Source organism: Olea europaea, chromosome 11 (genome assembly GCF_002742605.1).
Source record: "Olea europaea var. sylvestris chromosome 11, O_europaea_v1, whole genome shotgun sequence".
Classification (NCBI taxonomy): domain Eukaryota; kingdom Viridiplantae; phylum Streptophyta; class Magnoliopsida; order Lamiales; family Oleaceae; genus Olea; species Olea europaea.
This window is the reverse complement of record NC_036247.1, coordinates 5312289-5336533: the sequence shown is the minus strand read 5'-3', so window position 1 is coordinate 5336533 and position 24245 is coordinate 5312289. Positions and strand designations below refer to the sequence as shown.

The 24245-nt window shown below is 36.7% G+C and overlaps 3 protein-coding genes across 3 annotated transcripts; 2 read left to right on the top strand and 1 right to left on the bottom strand.

Annotated features, from left to right (window-relative positions):
* The first annotated feature begins 7166 nt into the window (after nt 1-7166).
* On the top strand, nt 7167-7697 carry LOC111404364. The gene is made up of 2 exons (XM_023033181.1): nt 7167-7228; nt 7349-7697. Exons 1-2 carry the CDS (start codon nt 7167-7169, stop codon nt 7695-7697), a joined length of 411 nt encoding a protein of 136 aa, XP_022888949.1.
* Nucleotides 7698-12673: 4976 nt separating this feature from the next.
* Nucleotides 12674-13812, bottom strand: LOC111403105. Its single transcript, XM_023031484.1, has one exon. It carries the CDS (start codon nt 13751-13753, stop codon nt 12896-12898), a length of 858 nt encoding a protein of 285 aa, XP_022887252.1. The 5' UTR covers nt 13754-13812; the 3' UTR covers nt 12674-12895.
* A 6853-nt stretch (nt 13813-20665) lies between these two features.
* LOC111403104 (F-box/kelch-repeat protein At1g57790-like) lies at nt 20666-24228 on the top strand. Its single transcript, XM_023031483.1, has 2 exons — nt 20666-20893; nt 23032-24228. Exons 1-2 carry the CDS (start codon nt 20862-20864, stop codon nt 24098-24100), a joined length of 1101 nt encoding a protein of 366 aa, XP_022887251.1. The 5' UTR covers nt 20666-20861; the 3' UTR covers nt 24101-24228.
* Nucleotides 24229-24245: the final 17 nt, after the last annotated feature.

The window sequence follows — 24245 nt, the reverse complement described above, 5'->3', positions numbered from 1 at the left end:
AGCTTTGTATTTATCAATAGATCCATCCGATTTTAACTTTTTCTTGAAAATCCACTTGCAACCTAGAGGTTTATTTCCAGGTGGGAGATCAACCAACTCCCAAGTATCATTTTGCATTATCGATTCAATTTCACTATTGATAGCTTCTTTCCAAAAAGGAGCCTCTGGTGTTGACATTGCTTCACTGAATGTCTTTGGTTCATTTTTGATCATGTACGTTATAAATTCTGAACCGAAGGACATAGACTTCCTATCCCTTTTACTACCTCTGAGTTCTTCTTCATTTTCATCATCATTTGCAGTATCGTAAGTTCGTTTTGTTGAACTTACATCACTTTTGTCTTTATGAGGAAAGACATCTTCGAAGAAACTTGCATTCTTTAATTCAATTATTGTATCCTCATGTATATCCGTAATCTCGGATTTATGCACAAGAAAGCGATATGCACTACTGTTATGAGCATATCCAATAAATATGCAATCTACAGTTTTTGGTCCTATTTTTATTTGTTTAGGTTTTGGCACTTCTACCTTTGCCAAATACCCCCACACTTTCAAGTATTTATATGAAGGATTATGACCTTTCCATAATTCATAAGGTGTTTCATCATTTACTTTGTGTGGTATTTTGTTAAGAATGTGATTTGCCGAGAGGATAGCCTCCCACCACAAATTCTGTGGTAGGTTTGAACTAATCAACATAGCATTCATCATTTTTTTAAGCGTACGGTTCTTTCGTTCCACAATACCATTAGATTGAGGTGAGTAAGGAGCCGTTGTTTGATAAATGATGCCTTGTTGAGAACAAAATTCTTCAAACGGCGCTCCATATTCTCCACCTCTATCACTTCGAACAATTTTTATTGTTTTGCTAAGTTGATTTTCAACTTCATTCTTATAATGTTTAAACATTTCCAAAGCCTCATCTTTGTTTTTTAATAGATAAACATAACAGTACCGAGTGCAATCGTCAATGAAAGTGATGAAATACTTTCTCCCACCTTTAGTTTGTACGAATTTCAAATCACATATATCGCTGTGAATTAATTCTAAAGGTAAAGTATTTCTATCAACTGAAGGAAATGGTCTTTTGCCTAACTTAGCCTCAACACAAGTTTCACATTTGTGATTAGGATCGAAACTTAGAGAAGGTAGCAAATTTAATTTCATTAATTTGCGCACAGATTTAAAGTTTGCATGTCCTAATCTTTTATGCCATAAACAAGAAGAATCAACAATATACGCAGAAGTAGAAGTTTCATTAATCTTGTTCAATTTAGGTACAATAGTAAGGACATTCATCTTGAACGTCCCATCGGTCATGTAACATTTTCCAACGTACATCCCATTTTTAATTAGTACAAATTTGTCAGATACAAATACTAGCTTAAACCCATTCTTGCTAAGAAGAGAATCGAAAAAAAGATATTTCCAGATGTTCGGCACATGCAGCACATTGTTGAGGACGAGTTCCTTGCCAGATGTCATCTTCAAGGTCACCTTTCCTCGTCCTTCAACCTTTGAACTTGAGGACTTTCCCATGAACAGTTGTTCTCCATTGATAGTTTTGTAATCAGAAAACACATTCTTTTCAGCACAAATGTGGCGAGTGGCACCAGTGTCCACCCACCATTCCCTGGGATTTCCAACACTATTACATTCAGATATTACAGCAGATAGGTGCATTTCTTGAACACCTTCAAACAAATTTTCAGTTTCAACAACATGTGCACGGTCATTTTGCTTTTTAGGCTTGCGACAGTCAATTGCACGATGTCCAGGTTTGCCACAGTTGAAGCAGTCCCCTTTGAACTTCTTGTTCTTCTGGTTGTTTTCTTTTTTCTTTGGAGCAAAGTTTGAGTGCTTCCTTTTCATGTTCTTCTTTGAACTTGATTCAACCATGTTTGCCTCAGCTTCCATGCTTGGTCCCCCGTTCCTCCTTTCAGATTTCTTAGTATCTTCTTCGATCCTCAAACGCACAATCAACTCCTCCATGTTCATTTCCTTACGCTTGTGTTTGAGGTAATTTTTGAAATCTCTCCATGAAGGCGGGAGTTTTTCAATTAGCTGCTACTTAGAATGACTCACTTACAGTCATTTTTTCAGCATGTAAATCATGGAGGAGTATCTGCAAATCTTGAACTTGGAAAATAACATATATAGAGTCAATCATTTTGTATTCCAAAAATTTTCCGACAAGAAATTTTTTAGATCAAGCATCTTCAGTTTTATATTTTTTTTCTAAAGATTGCCATAGTTCTTTTGCAGTTTTCATTATGCTGTATACACCATATAGCGAATCATTCAGTCCATTCAGTACATAATTTTTGCATAAGAAATCGGAATGTTTCCATGCGTCCAAGGCAATAATCGAAGCTCAATTATTTTCTCCTTGTTGAACAGTAGGAGGATCCTCCGTGAGAAACTTTGCCAGGTTCAAAGTAGTGAGATAGAACAGCATTTTCTGCTGCCATCTCTTAAAATCGACCCCATTAAATTTTTCAGGTTTCTCTCCGTGAGGAACATGAGTTGAACCAGAAGGACCAGACATTATCGGTGTTACAGTAGCCACAGTTTGCGTCACAGCCACAGTAGGAGAAATTGCATTGATCCCGACAGTGTTAGTCATAAATATTTTCAAAATAGAAGATCAACCAGTCAGAATTTACAAATTAAAATTCTGCAGAATAGTAATTTCGAAGAGTCTGCAAATGTTAGAAATAAGCAAGTACAATTTTGGAAAATAATTTATTAAAAAAAACGTCTTAAGATTGTTGGTTCTCGTTTTGTTGTACAAAACAGATTTTCCATAAATGACTTGCTAAACCAGATGAACAATTGCAAAACAGTAAAAACAGAATATTATTTCCAGAAAATGAATTGCACAGAATAAAAACAGGAGCATAAAGAAGTCCAGAATTCGGAATGAGGATGATCGAGGCGAGAACTAGGCTTTCTGTCCTTAAGACTTTTTACCCCGTCACACGGTGCTTACGGTATGTGGTAAAGCGTCTACCAAGATACAACGATCAGATACTTGCAGAAGCAGCACTTCGACTGCAAGACAACGAACCAGAACGGAAGTACTCTCTGTAGACTATTGTAGAAAAGAAGAGTATGTATGCAGAATGAGTTTCTATGTTCTTAAAATTGAAAGCCTGAGGACCATTCAAATAGAGGAGAGAGTTGATGGTTGAGCAGTTTCCATCCACCACTCAACCCACTTAACGCACAGTTTTAGCAAACTAATGGGTCAGTTAATAAACTATCAAAGGGAATGAATTAATTGAATTTAAAAAATAATAATAATAATAATAAAAGAAAAAAATTTAAATTAATATTAACACAGGCCCACACCCACACCCACGACCCGGCCCGACCCGTTCGATCGGACGGCGACGGCGGCGCGCGCTCGTGTGGCCTTTGGATTAGTCTAGACATTGTCTAAGACTCCCCCCTTTCAAAGACTATTGGTACCCCTTGGGGTCCAAACACATATCCAAACTTGAAGTTTATTAAGTGGTTCAAAGTTGTGTTTGCAACCTATGTGGGATTGGAACATTTTTCAATTCTTTCCCATTTATTTCTCTTATTTATTGTCCAACTTTCAACCATAATTTCTCATTCATATTGAAGTGGTTTTTCACAATTAAATATTCTACACTCATCTGCTCGGAACGTAGAATTTAATTAAGCATTAATTTCGATACATCAAACATCGGGTCCCACTTAAAATTGTGGTCAAAGTTGACCCAATTGACCCACCACTTCCAACATTTCCATCTAAAACAAGATTATGCTGTAAATGATTTTGGTTATACTCGTGAGAAAATAGATGGTCCAATAGACTATTTCAGTTCTGAAATACGGGCGAGATGTTAGGACCATCGGAAGTTAGTTGAAATAGCGACAGCGACACGAACCTATCGAATATTTAACTAAACAAATGATAAAATGAAAATTGATTTGAACACGCAAAATTTAAGGCACGTCTAGGTGGTATTTCAGTTTTCCATTTTGAAGGCATATTTTAAGATTACTAAAAACGCGTTTGGGATGTCATTTTTAAATATTATTTCTCAACACAAAAAACTACGTTTGGTGTAAATTTTGAAAAAATTGTTTTATCACATTTTATCATGAATTTGTTTATTCATTAAAAATAAAACAATTTTATATTAATATATTATCAAGTAATATATACATTTCAAAGATGGTAAATTCTGCAATACTTTTATCATTACAAAAGTAAAATAATAACAATAATAATAAATTGAATTCAAAATTTTGAAATAAAAATAAAATTAATGACATTGATTGAAATTATTTTTATTCGTCTATTTTTTAGAATATTTATGTAAATGATTGTTAAAAACTTGAACTGTTTTTATTTTTATTATTTAGAAAATTTTATAATTTTATTTTTTTATAATTTTTTTTTCATTGTTTAGAATTTTTTTTAGAATTTTTTTATATTTTAGAATTTTCTCAATTTATTTTTATATTTAAAATTTTATTTTCATAATTTTATTAAATAAAATTTTATTTAAATACTCATTTTTCTATGTTTTGAAGGTTTTCAAAACTTTCACTGAAAATACTCAAAACATCAAAAATATGTTTTAAATTTAGTGATAAAAAATTATCATTCTTCTCAAAAATTCATTTTTGGAAATACCGGACCAAATATGTTTTTAGTGTTCTGCAAAATTGAAGACTGGAAACAACTTGAAAATCACAAACCAAGCGTGCCTTTAATTTGCATTCTAAAAAATATAACTAAATAATTAGCTAACAAGATAGATAGACAAATATGATTGGCATGCGTATAACACTATTTCCAAATAAAACTGTCAAAATAAGTATCATTATTTACAATATTCCATAATGATGCGGATGCTCTAATATTTTCAAATTATTATATATGTCGACATAGGTAGTCCAAAACTACAACGACATAACTAATTGGGATAATGGAATTTCATTGAAATGAGGATTCGAGAAAGAAACTTAGGATATTTTAAGATTTTAAATTAAGGAATTGCTTCTTTATCTTCAAAATTAAAACAACAAATTAAACAAGTTACTTATTACTTAAATTTATATTTTCTTACCATAATGATTCAGTTTACTATTTGAGATAATTCTAAAAGAAAGTTGGTGGGCTGTCTATCATTCAGGCGTGTTGTTCTCACTGCTTTTGTAATAAATAATATTACATTAATCCAACAATAACATATATAGCATGTAAATAATTAAGTTGAGACATAGATAATTCATTTTGCTTAAAGACGCTCAGTCTAACCTGAAAAATTGTTTAACTCGAATCACTATGCATTAGAAATTTTCAAATCTTATTGAAAACCTCTAAGTTGCTTATTTCAAATCAATCAAACCCATCAAAAAATCTCAATTAAATTAATCGTCGAATGATACAGCAACTCCTCTATCATGATCAGCAACAATAACATAATCGATGATTGTCAAAGACGAAACTCATAACATTGCAATCGATAATCTTTGTCAAAATTTTTGTCTCTGATACCAATAACTTCTATATCGGTGATGGCATTAACGATGATAATTATTGATGAAGTTGCATTGGTGATGATGATAATGATATCTGATACTATCAAAATCGGATATCCTGACGACTATCTTACTCGAGGAATCCCCACATGCCTCACTTCTTTTTCCTGATACGAAGTCCTCAGGGTATTCGAGTCATCGAGATACTAAGTCGAGGACTTTGTTCACACTCATGATATAGTCCTCGAGAAAATGTCCTCGGGTCATGCTTCTTTATGACGTCCTCGAGGTGCATATGCTCACCCAACAAATGTCTAAACCCCCAAGGAATCTACGTTAACTCCAACACCGTTGGCCGTACAATTCAATTACGAGTAAGACATTCCTCTCAAGCAGGACTCTATTGGATAAGTACATCCAACTAGTTCAATCCTATAAGGACTGAACTACCCACCTCTATAAATATAAACCCTCAACCTATTGATCAGGTACTTTACACACTTACAATTTTCAGCATAAATTTTTCCTCAATCCCCTTTCTGACTTAAGCATCAAAGGGACGACGAGAACACATCTCGTTGCCTATGTTTCAGGTAACGGAAGATCGCGTTCGTGCTTGTTATCAATCCTCATCATTGAGATCTACGAGGTACAATTTTTGGTAGCATCAGTGGCGCCGTCTGTGGGAAGCGGTACCAAAAGCCATGGTGAATATATGATCAGATCTTCCTATAGCAAGTTCATCCACCCCAAACCCTCCTCCTCCCTTTGAAGATCATCCTGTTCCTCAGGAAGAGACGTCAGAGATACCAGCACCCCCAACAAGCTGTCGTTACCGTCGGAGCTTTTGAAGAGTTTTGCCGACAAGTTGCCACGCTCACTCAGCTGTTGAGTAAGAGGAATTCGCATCCAACACATATGCCGACTCCTGAAGGTGGTTTTATGGCAGATGCTCGAGCCCTGCATCCTGTTCCAGGTTATGGTGAAGCTGGAACCTCAGGTGTACCCAACATGGCCTCAGCCTCGAGAGCAGTGACAATGGATTCCAGTGAACTCGTCAGAATCATCCAGGAGGGTATCACAGTCGACCTGAAGCAGAAGGATAAGGGGACAACAGGCTTCACCCCTAACACTCTGTTCATTCCTGAAATATTGTCCCTCCCCTTGCCGAATAGATTCAAGTATCACTGTATAAAGGAGTATGATGGGACCACCGATCCGATAAACCATGTCAACATTTACACGGACGTCATGAATCTGTAAGTTGCTCCAGACCAGGTGATGTGTAAGGCTTTCCCTCAAACGCTGCCAGGGATTGGTTCTCGACCTTGGTACCCAATTCCATATCTTCTTTTGCGGACCTGGCCGATAAGTTCTCTGCCTTCTTTGCCTGTAGCAAGCGCATCCGGAAAACAACAGCCTTTCTCATGCAACTCCGCTAAGGACAAAATGAGACTTTTCGTGACTTCATGACTAGGTTCAACAAGGAAAGGTTGCAGATTCTCGACCTCCATATCATTGCGGCGGTCTCCGCTCTTACTAATGCTATAAGGTGTGAGGCATTCAAGATGTTCTTGTAAAAAATACCGCCAATATCAGTGACAGAGCTCTTGACCAGAGGAGAGAAGTACATTAATATGGAGGAGACGTTAAATCCAAAGAGAATCGGCCTGCCTCAAGAAATGGTCGAGCATAAGAGGTAACATGACTTTAAGTCAGCGGCGAGAGGCCCCTCGAAACAAGCAGAGGCAGGAGACTCTGCCATCATCGTTCACCAAGTTGAATACTTCGAGAGCTAACATACTGATGGAGATAAAAGATATGAGTTCAAATGGCCACCTAGAATAAAGTCCCCTCTAGATGCTAAAGACCGAAACAAGTATTGTAATTTTCATAAGGATCATGGGCATACCACAGAGAATTGCATGGCCTTGCAACGGGAAATAGAGGCACTTATAAAAAGGAGACTCCTCAGTTCATATGTTAGTAGTGACAAACGCCCTAGAAATGGTCGTAATAAGGAAAAAGCCCCGGCAACCAGGGCGTGGTCGCCAACCAACAGAGGGACCATCAACATCATTGTCGGAAGCATTGCATCAAGGAGAGATTCAAATAATGGGCGAAAACAATATGCCAGGCAGCACTCTTTGACATCAGGAATATCCTAAGATCGCCTTGAGAACATTACGTTTGGAACTAAAGACCTGGATGGCGTGTCCCTTCCTCATGACGATGCCTTGGTTATTTTAGCAATTATTGCCAACTTAGAAGTAAGAAGGATCTTGATGGATAATGGAAGTGCAGCAAACATCCTGTCCCATGAGGCCTTCAGTAAGATTGGAATTTCAGCACAATAGCTAAAGCCTGTGAAAACTCCTCTGCAGGGATTCAGCGGGAGTGTCATCATCCCAAAGGGCGTCATCGAGTTACCCCTCACCTTGGGATCTGATCTAAAGCAGGTAACAGAAGTCACGCCTTTTCAAGTGGTCTGTGTTTCAATGGCCTACAACACTATCCTGGGTAGATCGCTGCTAAATAAGATCAAGACAATTGTGTCCACTTTTCAGTTTGCCATGAAGTTCCCTATAGGTCAAGGCATAGGAGTCGTGCATGGAGATCAAGTAGCAGCTAAACAGTGCTATATTTCCAACCTACGGGAGATAGACACTTATGTCATGCAACTTTTCGACACCAAACCCGACCCCGACAATCACGGTAGGCTTTACCCAGTCGAAGAATTGGTAGAGGTTGACTCGAGTACTGGAAAAAGTAAATATTGGTCACGATCTTGATGAAGTCCTTATGGCGTAACTCATTGCCTGCTTGTTTCGGAACATCGACGTCTTTGCAAGAAAATGGAAGACATGCCAGGTATAGATCCTGGCGTTGCGGTCCATAAGCTAAATATTAGTCCAAGAGCCTATGAAGCAGACAAAGAGATAGTTTGCCTCAGAAAGACGAGAAGTCATTCGCGAAGAAATCGATAAACTTGTCAATGCAGGCTTCATCAGGAAAGTCCAGTATCCTAAGTAGCTTGCCAACATAGTTTTGGAGAAAAAGACCAATGGCAAATGGAAGGTCTACATTAATTTCACAGACCTCAACACGGCCTGCCCAAAAGATAGTTATCCCTTGCCTCGGATTGACAGCCTTGTGGATGGCACAGCAGGACACAAGTTTTACAGCTTCCTAGATGCATTTTCGGGCTACCATCAAATTCTTATGGCTGAAGAATATCAAGAAAAAACGTCTTTCATGGCAGACTCTACCATATACTGTTACAAGGTCATACCATTTGGGTTGAAGAACGCAGGGGCAACATACTAAAGACTCATCAACAAGGTCTTTGCCCAACTGATTAGGAAGAATGTTGAAGCCTATGTCGATAACATGGTGGTAAAAAGCAAGTAGGTAGGCTAGCATATATCTGATCTAGAGGAAGTCTTCAGCATCCTGCGAAAATACAGAATGAAATTGAACCTGACTAAGTGTGCATGCGGAGTAGCCTCGGGAAAATTCTTGGGATTCATGATCACTCATAGAGGGATAGAGGCCAATCTAGACAAAATACAAGCCTTGGCATCTATGGAATCACCTAGGAACGAGAAAGAAGTTCAGAAACTGACAGGCCGAGTGGTCGCCTTGAATAGGTTCATATACCGAACAACAGACAAGTGCTTTCCTTTCTTCAAGGTCCTTAGGGGCAACCAGAATTTCGACTAGAACGACGAATGTGAAAAAGCTTTTCAGGAGCTCAATGAAACATTAGCCTCTCCTCCAGTCCTAACCAGACCTAAACCCGGGGATACCTTATTTTTATACTTAGCGGTCACTCAGAATGCAGTCAGTGTTGTGCTAGTGAAGTAGGTAAACAAGGTCCAGTAATACTTAACATTTGTTAATCTAAGTAGAGCTAAAGTCAATGTGTTTGCCATTAAAAATTTCTGGGTAGAGCAATGGTCGAACCAAATACTTGTGAGTTAGATCTGGCAATCCTCGAGGACTGCCACACATATAATAATCACATTTTAATTATTGTCCTCGAGAAAGCCTCAATACTCGAGCTTGGGCATAACTAATTGACATAGATATGGAATACAAAGGAAAAGTTCATTCCCTAGCAAAACATTTTATAATCATCGATCTTCTCCGTTGTCATTCCATCCTGCTCCTCCATCCTTCAACCGTGAAAGATCAAGAGTATCGACGATAGAAGGCACCGTCTTTAGGTCATCTGGGCTAACGTCAAGTAACTTTGCACGGAGAAAGGCTTGGGCCTCCTTGAGAGCATGAAAGTATGCCCCCGACGCATACTCGCCCTTAATTTTATCATAGTTCTCAGAGGTTTTGAATTCTTCTAGGTCTTTTCCTTAACCTTCGCGAGCTTGTCCTCGAACTCCCTTGTCTGTGCAAAAGTTCGAGCCTCGCATCCTTAGCTTTGTCCTTTGCAGCACCAAGGTCATCATGGGCCTTCGCAGCCTCCCTCTTCGCGTCATCACACTCTTTCAACAGAGCCTCAAGCTCAGCTCGAGGTCACGAATCCTCCTGTCCTTACACGCCACTGAGCTCTCAAACCCAGCCATTCTCTTAGCCTCCTTAATTCCTTGAAGAGAGAGTCCTGAGCCACACTCAAAGTATGTAAAAGAGAAATGTTAGTCTCCAGGAAAATAGTAAGAAATTATACAAAGGCAAAAACTCGAGGAATACCTTCATGGTAAGAAGCCGAGGACCTTCATTCCATCCTCGAGTTTGACCTCGTCCTTATACTTGGAAACAAGACCAGGTGACAGCGCTCGAAGTTTTCAGTAAGAGAAGTCATCAAACGAATAGTGTCATTCTCGAGATCAACAACCTCGAAAAGAGGTCGAGGAGTGACAACTCAAGGAGTGAGAGACCTCTGGGTCGTTTGCAACACCAGGCTAGAGGGATGAGGCTGTGGTCGAGAAGTTTCACCTAGACCCCTCGTACTATGCTCAAAAGGGGTACCTCGAGGCCTTTTCTTACTCTTTTTCTTTGCCAGGGGTTGGCCTTGTGGTTGGGCATCAACCTATGTGCTAAGAAAGTTACATAAAGCTTGAGGATCAAAAGACATACCTACATAAAGGGAAAAACATTCAACACTTTAGAACGAGCACAAGATCAAGCTATTTTGAAAAAATAAGGAAACAACCCTACCCTCGACGCCTCTAATATCTGCCAGGTTTATCACCTCTTTCCTGATCTCCTTCATGGTCAAGAATAGAGGGGTTGAGCCCCACCTGCATCCTCCTATGCTCTTCCAAGACATCTGGATATACCTGGCCCTCATAGAACTTCTCGGTGTCGGGGATTCCCCAATTAGGCCAGAAAAGGAGATTGGGCTCTCAAGCAATAGCATAAAACCATCCCTCCCTCCATCCTTTTAGAGAACTTGCCATCCTCGAGACCTTAAACCCTCCTATGGTCGAGAGGTAACCAAAACAAGTGCATCAAGGATGCTTCTTAAGCTCGAACGCCAATTTATAAAAGTTGACATTAGGCTCGATAGCTAAGTACCAACGGCCTATGAAGAAATACACGAGCATTCTCCAGACATTGGGCACTAGCTGCCCCGGGCACATGGAATGCTCAACCAATAAGATAATAAAGAAAGGGTGTAGGGACCACCTGAAGCCAGCCTTAAGGGTCTCCCTAAAGATGACAAGCTTTCCTCGTCGAGCTCGTACAATTCTATCCTTGGGGCCAAGGGATCTAACGTAACAAATAGGCATGAGCCCATACTCTCTAGCTATGGCAATAGCCAATTGCTTTTTCAACTTACAAGGTTTATCAGGATACTCGAAGACCATATTAACCTGAGCATCAGGTCTTGCATCTAGGAGAATAGCTGTTGGTATTATCGAGGTACTTAAGTCCTCACTACTACTCGAGCTACTAGAACGATCACCACCTCACTACTCGACATTACGTAATGAACTTAAGTCTTAGCTTATGGAATAACTTAGAATATCGAGCCTTACATAGAGTTGCCCAACGACTTGAGAAGCTTCAAAGTATTTTGCTCGAACACGACCTCGCAGAGTTTAGATTTACAGTGGGTAAAAGTAAAAAATGTGGGGGTGAACAATAGTATTTATAGGTGAAAAAAATAGAAGGCCAAAAGGTCACCATCTATGGCCGTTCATAGGGACACGTGTCACACATCCAAGGTCATTCTTTGTAACAGTCATATCAATACCGACCATATTGTCAGCCGTTTTCCTCGACGACACAACCGACAATGTTTGGTGATTAGAAACTCAGGTGCACCCCATTCCAGAGCTCGCACTCTTGCACGGGGGCCAATGATGCTACCAAAATTGGATATCCCGATGACTATCTTACTCGAGGAATCCCCACATGCCTCACTTCTATTTCCTGATACGAAGTCCTCGGGTATTCAAGTCCTCGAGATACTAAGCACAAGAACTTTGTTCACACCATGAGAATCACCTTTTATAGTCCTCGAGAAAATGTCCTCGGGTCATGCTTCTTTATGACGTCCTCGAGGTGCATATGCTCACCTAACAAATGTCTAAACCCCCAAGGACTCTACGTCAACTCCAACACCGTTGGCTGTACAATTCAATTACGAGTAAGACATTCCTCTCAAGCAGGACTCTATTGGATAAGTACATCCAACTAGTTCAATCCTATAAGGACTGAACTATCCACCTCTATAAATATAGACTCTTAGCCCATTGATTAGGTACGTTACACACTTACGGTGGTTTCATGTTCGGTTTTGAACTAGAGACATTCAAAATACTGAATCAACGTCGACTATAACCCCTAGCCTTTCAAGCTAACGATGCGGGTTCAGCATAAATTTTTTCGCAATCCCCTTTCTGACTTAAGTATCGAAGAGGCGACGAAAATACATTTCATTGCCTTTGTTTCAAGTACTCGAAGATAAAGTTCGTGCTTGTTATCAGTCCTCATCCTCGAGATCTACAAAGTACAATTTTTGGTAGCATCAATATCAATGTCGGTATTTTTGTCCAAAATTATCGAAAATAATTTCTATCATATTACTTACAATGATAATATAGGCAAAGAACAATAAAATTTTGTTGGTGATTATATGCTCCATTTATTATTATTTATTTTAAAACATTCTCTAAAATATTATAACTAGATTATTTACAGTTTCACCCCCTAAAAACATGTCTATTTACACGACCAAATTTATACAATACAACAAATAAAATGTAGAAGCTACAATTAAAAAAGGCAAAAAGAAAAATAGAAAAAGAACCTTCAGAAAGGGAAAGAAAAAAGGCGAAATGCCATGTCATCAGACAACCTCAATGTGAACATCCACGTATGACTTTCAAGCACCCCATAATCAACTCCCCTGGCCCTGATAAACATTTTCGGCAGACCAAGACTGTGATCTCCGACCGGAGGCAAAGCGCATCATCTCCCCCAAACCGGGCGGCTCAGCTACTCGTTCAACTGAAATTGGAATCTCGCACACTCTAAAGCTTTTCCTTATTGGCCCTACCACCGTTGGCTCCTCCTCTACTCTTCCACTTCTGGATCTAACCGGTTTTTTTGGATTCTTTCTGGGACGGAACATACTTATTATCATCGAGTAAAACCCCTGTTTTTGCTTTCCATCGCCGATTCTTTGTTTCTCGATCGGTTTCTCTTTCTTTTTCAAGGAATTTGATCTACGCCGGCAACGTTTTGATCTAACTCTCCCCATACAAGAAACCTTCGGCGAAGATGGTTCAACCGTGGAAATCATCGTCCTTCCAACTGACTCGGGCCGTTTTGGAAACAACCTCATATTAGCCGGTTTACAATACTTTCTTCGGAAATCAACATAAGTAGTTTTTTGGGTTTTTGGAAGTCCAATTATAGAGGCCTTGGACTTCAAGATAGCAGAAAACCGTTGAGAGTTGGAGTTTGAACCGGGGTGTATGTTCGAGTTCAAGTTCGCCGAGTTTGAATTGCCTTTGGTGGATTCTTTGCGCTCATAAAAGGCGTAACGATCATACCAGTCATATTCTGCGTCTTTCGATAGCCAGAAAGATTCCGGCGGGAAATCTTGCGGCGCGTCAGTAGAGTCATCAGAGTTATCATTTTTTGGTGGGTAGCCGTTGAATCCGCCGTCTACGAGTGTTTCACAGACGATTTTCCGGTCGTTGCCTCCGCCTTCACAGGCTGTAACAAGAACTTCAACATCAACTTGAGGCATTGGGAATTAATAAGAGAGAAACAGCAAGGACTTTTAGTGAGATAAACTTAAGAATTAGAGAGAGATCTGACACATAGGATCTGGTGGGGGGGGGGGGGGGGGGGGGGGAGAGAGATTTGACAAATGTAATCTGGTGATGGTGAGAATGGAGGATTTTGAAGGGACGTATGAGAAACAGCAAGGACTTTTAGTGAGATAAACTTAAGAATTAGAGAGAGATCTGACACATAGGATCTGGTGATGGTGCGAATGAAGGATTTTAAAGGGACGTAAGCTCCGCAAAATATGATACATAAAATCAAAATAGATTTTGTGTTTGTATATTTTAATTATTGCTATGTTTGCATCGAGCTAATTTCACAAATAGTTATTGAAGTCCAAGTAAACATTTTTGTGATATTGAATCACAAAAATTAGATAATATTACATAGAATAATGCTCTGCAGCCCAATTGGATTTACAATTCCAATCTAGATGGCGTTATATGATAATGTGAAAGAAATGTGAAATTAAATAATTTATTTAATTTCACCTATCATTCAATGTCCACCTAGAGAGGATTGTCACTCCAATGAAACTAAACAGCATTACTCTATTACATGACTGGTTTCTCTTTTAGTGAGTGGCATTCCTTCCATATTTGACATCGACCCATTAAAACTTCATTGTGATTATGAACTACGTGTCCACGATGTGAAATTACAAATCTCCAAAGTTAAAGGCGATTCTTAATGGAAAAGAAAAGAAAAAAAAAACCTTAAGTTTCGCCCCAGAAAACCTCAAATCGTACATTTTAACTCAAGCCCTATTTTCCATCATTAATAGATTATAAAAAAGTTTTGATTGTGTCACAAATAGGATGACAAGTTATAATGAATATGTCTTTTTAGAGATCATTATTCCATGTAAAGTTCTAACAGCTAATGTGTCATATTTGATGTTAATAAGGTTAACAAGGGTGATCAATTATATATTATTATTAACTTTAATGATTAAATATCTCACAAAAATACTTCAATGACCAATTTAAAATTTTTCTTGAACTTCAATGACCACTAGAGAAATCAACTCTAGTTTTATTTCTTCGAGGGAGATTCAACAGTTTGACTTCTGATTTGATGTGGGGTCCTTTTTTTCTCTGTTGAATAAATAAAATATAAGCTTACATAAATTTCGTCAAAAACATGCAGAGACATCTTCTAGAACATGTGATTAGGAATCTAGGATGAGAACAGCTTGTGAGCAGAATACTTATTTTCTTGATTAGCGCGAAGACATTCAGAGCCTATTTGGGCCCCATTTTTTCACTCAAAAATTAATTTTTTGATCGTTATTTCACTATTTCAACCGTTATATTTGACTTATTCTCTCACAAGTGGACCCCACTTTTCTCCTAACGGTCAAAAAATCAATTCTCAAAATCACTTACAAACAGGCTCTTAATTAAATGTGATGATTAGGATATGGTATTCTTACTTATTTCTTGCACGACTTTATAATTTATATTCAATTCTAATTACTTAAAACTTTCTACAAAAGTTGTGAAAGACTAATTTCAAATAATTTGAGAAGGAAATCAACGTATAATTAGGTGAAATTTAGAATTACGTATATACTTGCATCATGATAAAGCTCTTGTTATCTTTATAATTAGGGAAATGCTATGGTAACAGAGTGGGCCTATAAGTGGGCCTTCTATCAGGGTGCATGTCGCCCACTCTGTCTTTTGAGCATTTTCCTTATAATTAAGTCCCTTTACAAACAAGAATATGACCTAACTATTTTGTTGAGAGACTTCCACACATATTATTGAATATTATAGTAAATTAAGACAATATATTAAATTTATTAAAATGTATAATAACCTTTACATTGTGTCAAGAACTACTTGGCAAAAACAAATATATATCACATCTAATATCTTAGTCTTGAGATTTAGGTATGAGCAGCAGCTCACGTTTTTATGCATGGATTATTGTTTTCAATACAGAAGTTTACCCTTTAAAGGTAAATTCATGATTGGACTTTGTTTAGAAATATCAATCTTGAGGCTAACTGCTCGATTTTATTTTAAACGAATTATCTAATATACAAAATTACACCGATTGGATCAGTAGACACCAATCCTGTTTCTTCATATTTAAGCTTTGAACACCAAAAAATTAAAAAAAATGAGCCTAAATAAGAAGAAGACAAGAAAATGACTTGGTGTCCAATTCCTTTATATTTATGTTTGGCCTCTTGGGTAGATCATGATTTGTGCTTAGCCGCCTTCTAGAACAGCACAAAGTGTCGATTATGATTAATTAATCTTCTAGAAATATACCTAACCTTGTACCTGACAAATTCCACCACTTCACAATGCCAATGAGCTGCATTTTTTGACTCTATATTCCTCGTTTTGTGGTCAACAGCAAAAGGGTGAGGAGAAATTAATAAAAAGATGTACCTAATTTTATTCAACTCTCTCATGCTAAATAATAGACTTATTTAGTGAGATAGTTACTTTTAAGTGCTCTCCATTACTGCAGCAGCATAGGGTGACCCGCAACTATTGTGTAAACGACGATTCTGGCTTATGTAGCCATTGAGAAGTGACTCATGTAACATTACCCATCGTGATAGCTGAGTGCAGATATTCTTTTATCTACCTAGGACAGTGTGTGGAATTGCGGAGATATTGATGCCTAAGATGCAATATAGTGATGTGATGGAACTTGAGTAGTAAGTCGTTGGAATGAGATCACGTGTCAAAAATTCAAAGAATTTTTGTTCAGTTCTCGTATCTATAAATACTCACATTTATTGTCATTCGTAGTAATGAACATGTTATTCTCATGAACCTATTGCATTTGTCTTTTCGACACGAGGGAGTCACTAACGTAATGGAAGGGGTCCATCCATTAACCTAATTATTTATTTCCCTTTTCTGTTTGATAATTAACATTGAATATATTGAATAGTGCAGCAAACACGAGTTGCTAAAAGTAAACATGAGAACAGTGTCGGTTCAGTGATTTTCAGGCCCTAAGGCGAACGCCATAAATTGGGCTCCAAAAATTCTAGTATGCATGCAAAATCATATTATATAGTCAATGGTTAATTTGTAAATTTAAAACTTAACAATAAAATATCAAATAAAATGTATTATACAAAAAAAAAATGTTATAACCAAATAACAAAGCAAACAATATTTCAAACGATCAGCTAAATACTATTCGTCTTGAGATTTTAGAGGGAAAAACATTATTGAAACTTGAATAATCTATATGTTCGATTATTTCTTTCTCAATTAATAATATAGTCAATCAATTCAATTTTTCTTGTTATATAGTTGATTGAAGATAAGATAAGATATGATTAACAAAATTTTGTAAGTAATATAAGCATTGGAGATATTTTCAAATACTGTAGCACTTTAATTGCTCTGCTACCTCATGACATGTAACTCAGAATTATAAATCATTTCCATTAATATTCGAACGTCAATTATATTTTAGATACTTCTTAAGATTCATAACAATTGAAAAAATTGCACGCTTTAACCTTTCCAAATTTAATTAAAATTGAAATATTTCTCCATATTGTATAAATTGTTCAAATCAAATTTTAGAGAAGATAGAGCTTAATTATAATTAATTATAAAAAAGAAGTATTCAACTCTAAATAATTCTTCAACCGATTGACTTACCTCATCACTACTACTTTTGTCAATTTACTTTTTTATTCAAATTATACATTTTTATTGGAATACATTTTCAATACCCATTTTACTTGCCTTTTTTGTCAATTTATCAGTGACAATAGTAAATTCAATTTCTTAGTAATTTTCGAGAAGTAAAAAAAATCATTATAAGAAGCCGATAGCACCATCAATATCCATATTTTTAATTTGAAGAAATTTACTCATAATATTGATTACATGTAACAACCTGAAGCAAATTACCATGTTAACCAAGAACTCAAAATTTTGAAGTTCATATGTCGCTAAGGACTTCACTTTACTCTTTGTTCAAGGATTTTCGTTAATTTTTGCCAAGTCAAGTAACACGTCACTTATTTTAAACAAATTAATCAAATGCTACCTATGTCATGAACAAGTTGAGTAAAACTGAGAAATCACTGCAACATGAGTTTGGGAAATCCTACGTCACTTGTTCGCTTCTATTACATTTGAAATGGACCTAATTTAGAAATGAAATTTCCATAATGGAAAAATATTATTAGGCCTTATATATAAATGGAATGAAATTGATCCAATTTATCTAATTTTTAATAAAAAAAATCTTAGTGAACCTAATTTACCAAATAAAAAAATGAAATAAGCTAAAATCTGAGGCCACTCTAATGATGGGCTCGAGGCGACAGCCTCATTCACCTCTATGCAAAACCGGCCATATGTGAGATATTTCCTCAAGTACAAAAAGCTTTATGGGAATCTTTAATAATACTTTCATAGTTAAAAATGAAATTTATTTTACATTTTTTCTTTAATTAATACAAATTTGTTATCTAACCAACGAAATATGCACAATAACAAAAATATAATTATTAACACTTGATGCAGATGCGATCGATTGATTTAGTTCCCATCATAGGCGGATCTACAGTGGGGTAGTGGGGTCTGTTGCCCCACAGTAAATTTTAAATTCAAGATTTTACATAACGTTTTCAGAAAAAAAAAAATCTTTATAATTTTCTATTTTGCCCCCACAATTAAAATTTTGTGAAATTAGCTCCCACAACTTTACTCCCTTGGCTCCACCCCCCTGATTCCCACAATCGTAGTTTGTGAGTTAGCAATGCCGATAATGCTCTTGGTCGATTGAGTCATGCGACGAGACGTAGTTTCAAGGAATGATGGTTAATCGACATAATGAAGGCTCGATCGAATCATTGAAATTTTTTTGATAGATAGAAATCTCGCCACGACGTCAATGGCAATAGCCACATCAACCATACCTATTAACACGTCTATAAGCACATCCCCTCCCAATTATTGATTCATTTGAACATCTTTACTCGGGAATTTATACATTCTTCCTCTCTGAAAACAAACATCCCTCTCTAATTTTTTTCTTTCGCTATGTTGATAGCACAAATTCGTCACTACATAAGGAACCTTAAGAAGCTATGGTGTGTAGGGAGGATGCTTGTACTTGTATCGATAAAGATCAAAACATATATTGTAGGCGAAGGAAAATTCTTTTTAAAACATGAGGGTGTTGCATATTTATAGGAATGAAGGAAAGAATTTGAAAGGTTGAATTTTGAATGACCAGAGGACGAGGAAACATTGTCTCCCACATGTCATGTGCGCGCGACACACAACATTAATAGCAAATAATAATGAAGCATCGCATCGTCTAAAATAATTTATGTAACCTTGATTGAAGAGTCACATCGTCAAAAGTTGCATGCGCGACTCCTCTTGACACATCCGTCATAACATGATACATATCCTAAAGTGTCTATAGTGTGCCCTTAAAAGATGATACGTGTTATATTCGTGAGCAATTTGTCATCCTCTACAAGTAGGGGTATAATGATGCTTATGTAATTGATTGATTTAGTTTTCTTGGAGTTTGTGATTAGCAAGGGCGGTAATGACCTCGGCCAATTGGAACCTAGTTGCTCTATCAGGCTCGTCCCTTACAGGCCTCACACAAAACGAAAGAGGGTGGGCATTTATGGGGTATTATTTTAATGAGGTATGTCCCATGTAGGACCCACCTCATGTGATTACTTGTAGAAAGCCTGTGAGGCTCAAAGCCTGGCACACAAGTAGTGTTCGGCCAATTGAGGCCATGAGGCGCAACGTGATTTCGTGGATATGATGGCTAATTGATATAACGAAAGCTAGGTCTAGTTATTGGAGAATCTTCATTTTGAAGATAAAAGTATTCCGTCATGTGTGCTCTAACCAACGTGTCAGACACACGTATGAAAAAGTCTATAAATGAAAAGCACCCTTCCTTTTTTTTATATATTCGAATGTCTCCAATGAAGAATTTAAACATTCTTCCTCTCTATAAACACTCTCCTTGTTTCCGTTCTTTCTCTCTCTAAAAACTTGTCATAGGAAAGCACCTAAAATCATCGCAACATTTCATCATATATTCGCAACCCTATCAACACTATTCATCTTATTTTTTGTGCACCTTATTTATGAGAAATTGCATAGTAATATATCCATTTACCATCTCTCTAATCAATCCTTCCAAGATTCAACAAGCTGATATGAGCCCAAGCAATTCCAACCAACATCTTAGCAACTTGATTGCATTTTCATGTTTGCTAGAGTTGATCTTCTAGATAGTGTAGTAACTTAAAAACTCAGTTGGAACCTCATTTTGAGTTTCAAACCGGGATAAGAATTAATACCACTTAAGAAAATTGTATACAAATATACAATCTGAAAAAAAAAGTATGAGTTGTGTATTGTTCAAGTTGCTATTCATGAACAATTTTCACACTGATGTGTTACAAATTTGATCATAACAGAAATGGCATGCCCAAGTTGTTTCTTATATAGTTATATTCACGGAGAGAATGTAGAAAACAAAATACTTTTTGAACTTATCCAATCAATCATGTAATCTCAAAAGAAATACTTGTCTTAACGTGATGATCACGTTTACACCAAATTAAGGATACGCGGCAAAACTTACAAATATCTCCACATCCATAGTTAGAAGTCGTGAATATGTTGTACATACATGTTACCACAACTAGCATCTCCTCTTGACCTCGAATTGTACTTTTAAGAATTCTTGTTAGGAGTTCGGACTTTCTAAGACGTGAACTATTAAGCAGTTGCAATACTCGGTTCAGCAAATCTTATATGAGAGTCAAGAGATCCGATCTACATTTCCAATAATTTCATGGGTCATTTCTATAATTTATATTTTAAAAGAAAAAAGAAAGTAGAAAAGCACATCTGTCAACGGCAGCGTCAATTACTTGTAGGTGCCTTTTTGGAGAGGAAAAATATCCCTTTCGCATAGGATTCGTCAAACCTTAAAAATCTACACCGCTTCTGGCACACACACCTAGGCAGAGTAAGATGGAGCTATTTCCCTAAAACTGATTCTGGGTTCTCTTAATTATGGCTGGAAAGAGAAGAAAGAAATTGAAATTGTAAGTTTTTCCAATTTTTCTTTAGTAATCCAATTCAGTAGTTTCTGTCTGAATTTTTGCGTGTTGTTAATTTTTCAGTAAAAACTGAAAATCTCATTTCATAATCTTCAGTTAGGTTTAGGTTATTTTTTAATTTTAGTTTTAGTCAGATGAGATTTCATGATGTAAATTAGTGTATACCAAAACTAAATAATGGATTTTTTTATCTGCAAAAAAATATTTTAACCCCTTCAAATGCACCATTTAATGTTGTATATGAATTTAATTTGAGTGCATGAAGAGGACGATATTGGTTAAATCTTAGTTTAGAGTGAACTGGAGAATTTATAAGGCTTCATGTTTGTGTCTTAGACGGTTGTGTTGGAATTGTTTTGGGGTAAATTCATTAATTCTACGGTAGATTTTTTGCTTCTCTAAAATATGATCACTTACGTATTTGGAGAAAAGAAAGATGAATTAGTTAAAATTTTAAAAGGGAAATCACATTGTAAAGATGCGTTTGAGTTGAGGGATTTTGCTGGATGAACTTCGAATCTAGTTTTTAAACCTTATGAGACTAGATATGTAATTTGGGTTGGGAAGTGAGTCCAATTCTTGATTACGAGACAGAAAATTAAAATATATAGGGGAAAACATGTAAAATTTATGGACTGTCAAAGTTACAATCATATAGATTTCTAGCTCCTTCAAACCCCCTAGTGTCGTAGGAAAAATATTGAATAAGCTTTACCACTCCCAACAATTGTACGCTTTGTACAAACCATTTAGAGAACAAGAAAAACTAGGATGCTAGTATCACAATTTTTTCCGCTAGAAAACCCTTAAGTTCCCGTAAGGAGAAAAAGAAAACATCAATTTATAATGAATGTATGCTAAAAGCTTGACCTAAAATTGCTTCAAAGTTTTGGCCAGCAAAGGTAATTATTCTACCAAATTCCTTGCCTTTTTAGACTGTGAAGATCTTTTGGCATCTTCTATATCAAATTCAATTTGGATAGGCAGTGTGCATGAAAGGAAAGTTTGATCACATTGGTCTCTTAATTATTTTTCCCTTTGCAATTGATGCTGTCTTTAGCTTGGCAGGTTTTGAGGAATATTTTCCCATCAATTTGGACCTCATATCCCCAGCTAAATCCATAGAGAATGGGAGCCCTATTATAATTAATTTCTTATGACACCATTGCTGGCGTTGAACTTTCCGTGGCCATGCTTGATGAGGTTTTTGTGCCATTTGTGAACCAAAACAATGAGACATTTTCACTAAATCCTTTCACGTTCCAAAATGTATAGTACAAGATTAAGTTATTCGACTTCAGAATTGTATGAATGCTAAGCTGTAATTTAGATGCAAAATTACTCTTATCCAAACTATGTATTTTTAGATGAGGTTTTGGAATTCAATAATGTTATCAAATGCTGCCCATTTTTTCAAAAATGTCTCTTCATATTTGCTCCACACTGACATGGATTTCCCTGGAATTTTCATTAAGGAACTATGCTAGAATTCAAGGATTTTTTAATTAAAATAATTTTGGAAGCAAGATTGTGTACTGCGTGTTGGTTTGAAGCCTTGTGACTTTTAACTATTGACCATTTAAAAGAGATTCAGTTCTGGCTTGTGGCCTTCTTGTGAACATGTATAATTTGGCATTCTGGTGCGGTTGGTGTTGTCTGTATATTATCAGTGTGGATACTTGATGGAAATTATTCCTTCATATATAATCCAAGTGCAAACTTGTATTTTTCGTGGATGATACCAATTCTGCTTTTACCTGTGTTTTTCTTTACCGGGAATTCTATTTTTCGAAAACATATCCATTGCTTGGGGTCAATATAATTGGCGATTTTGTTTGATTTACATTGTCAATGCCGTGTTGTCTGTATATTATCAGTATGGATACTTGGTGGAAATTATTCCTTCAAATTCTATATAGACCAAGTGCGAACTTGTATTTTTCATGGATGATTCCAATTCTGCTTTTACCAGTGGTTGTCTTTACTGTGAATTCAATTTTTCGAAAACATATCCATTGCTTGAGGTCAACATAATTGGCAATTTTGTTTATTTAAATTGTCAATGCCTCTATTTTTCTTCTTCTTTCATTTAGCTGGATTTTACCTCAATATTGTGAATGTAGATTAGCTGAAACAATCAAAGAAGATACGAGAGCTTCAACTGGACAGCCAGATGAGCTTTCCGTGCTTCCAACAGAGATCTTGGAACTGATAATCTCTCTGTTAACCTTCAGAGATAATATCCGTGCTTCTGCTGTTTGTAGACGATGGCACACCGTTGCAAATGGGGTTAGAAAGGTCAAAAAACCTCCCTGGCTTATGTTTTTCCCAAAATCTGGTGACTTGCATAAATTCTACGACCCTGCTCAGCGCAAAACTTATTGGCTTGAATTACCAAAGCTACATGGCTCTAGGCTTTGTTACGCTAAGGATGGCTGGTTGCTGCTGTATAAGCCCAAAACTCAGCACGTGTTCTTTTATTGTCCTTATACGCAAGAAAAGATCAAATTACCTAAACAAGAGTTGGGATTCCAAAATGTTGCTTTTTCTGCCGCTCCAACATCTCCTAGCTGTATTCTCTTTACAGTAAAGCATGTGAGCGCAACTAATATTACTATTGGCACTTGTCATCCTGGAGCAACTGAATGGACTACTGTCAATTACCAAAACCGTATGCCAACAGTCACCAGCCTGCTTTTCTGCAATGGTCTTTTTTATTGTTTGAGTATTACAGGTTTGTTGGGGGTTTATAACCCTAATGAAAGTACTTGGGATGTTCATTCTGTTCCTCCAGCCAGATGTCCTAATGCTTTTTGCGTCAACAATTGGTGGAAAGGAAGATTTATGGCCGAACATAATGGGGACATTTTTGTTATATACACTTGTTCTGATTTAAACCCAGTGATATACAAGTTAGACCAAACAAATAAAGTATGGATGGATATGGAAACTTTAGAAGGCTCGACACTGTTTGCAAGTATCTTGTCATCCCAAGCAAGGATGGATCTCAATGGAATGATGAGAAACAATATTTATTTCCCTGAAGTTTTATATTATGGTAAACGATGTGTATCTTACTCTCTTGACAGTGGTAGATATCAGCCCCGAAATCAGTGCTATGATTGGGCAGAAAAGGATCCTTATGAGAGCATTTGGATTGATGCCCCAGAGGATCTATCAATCTTTCTTTAAAAGGGACAGAAACTGGTAATATTATATCGCAAATATTTATGACTTTTTTGTAGGTCTAAATTTTCTTGTTACAGTTATATGGTTGACTGTCAGCGGTAATTGTTTTGGAAAATGTAGCTGTTTTTCACTGTCTTGGTGTTGATTA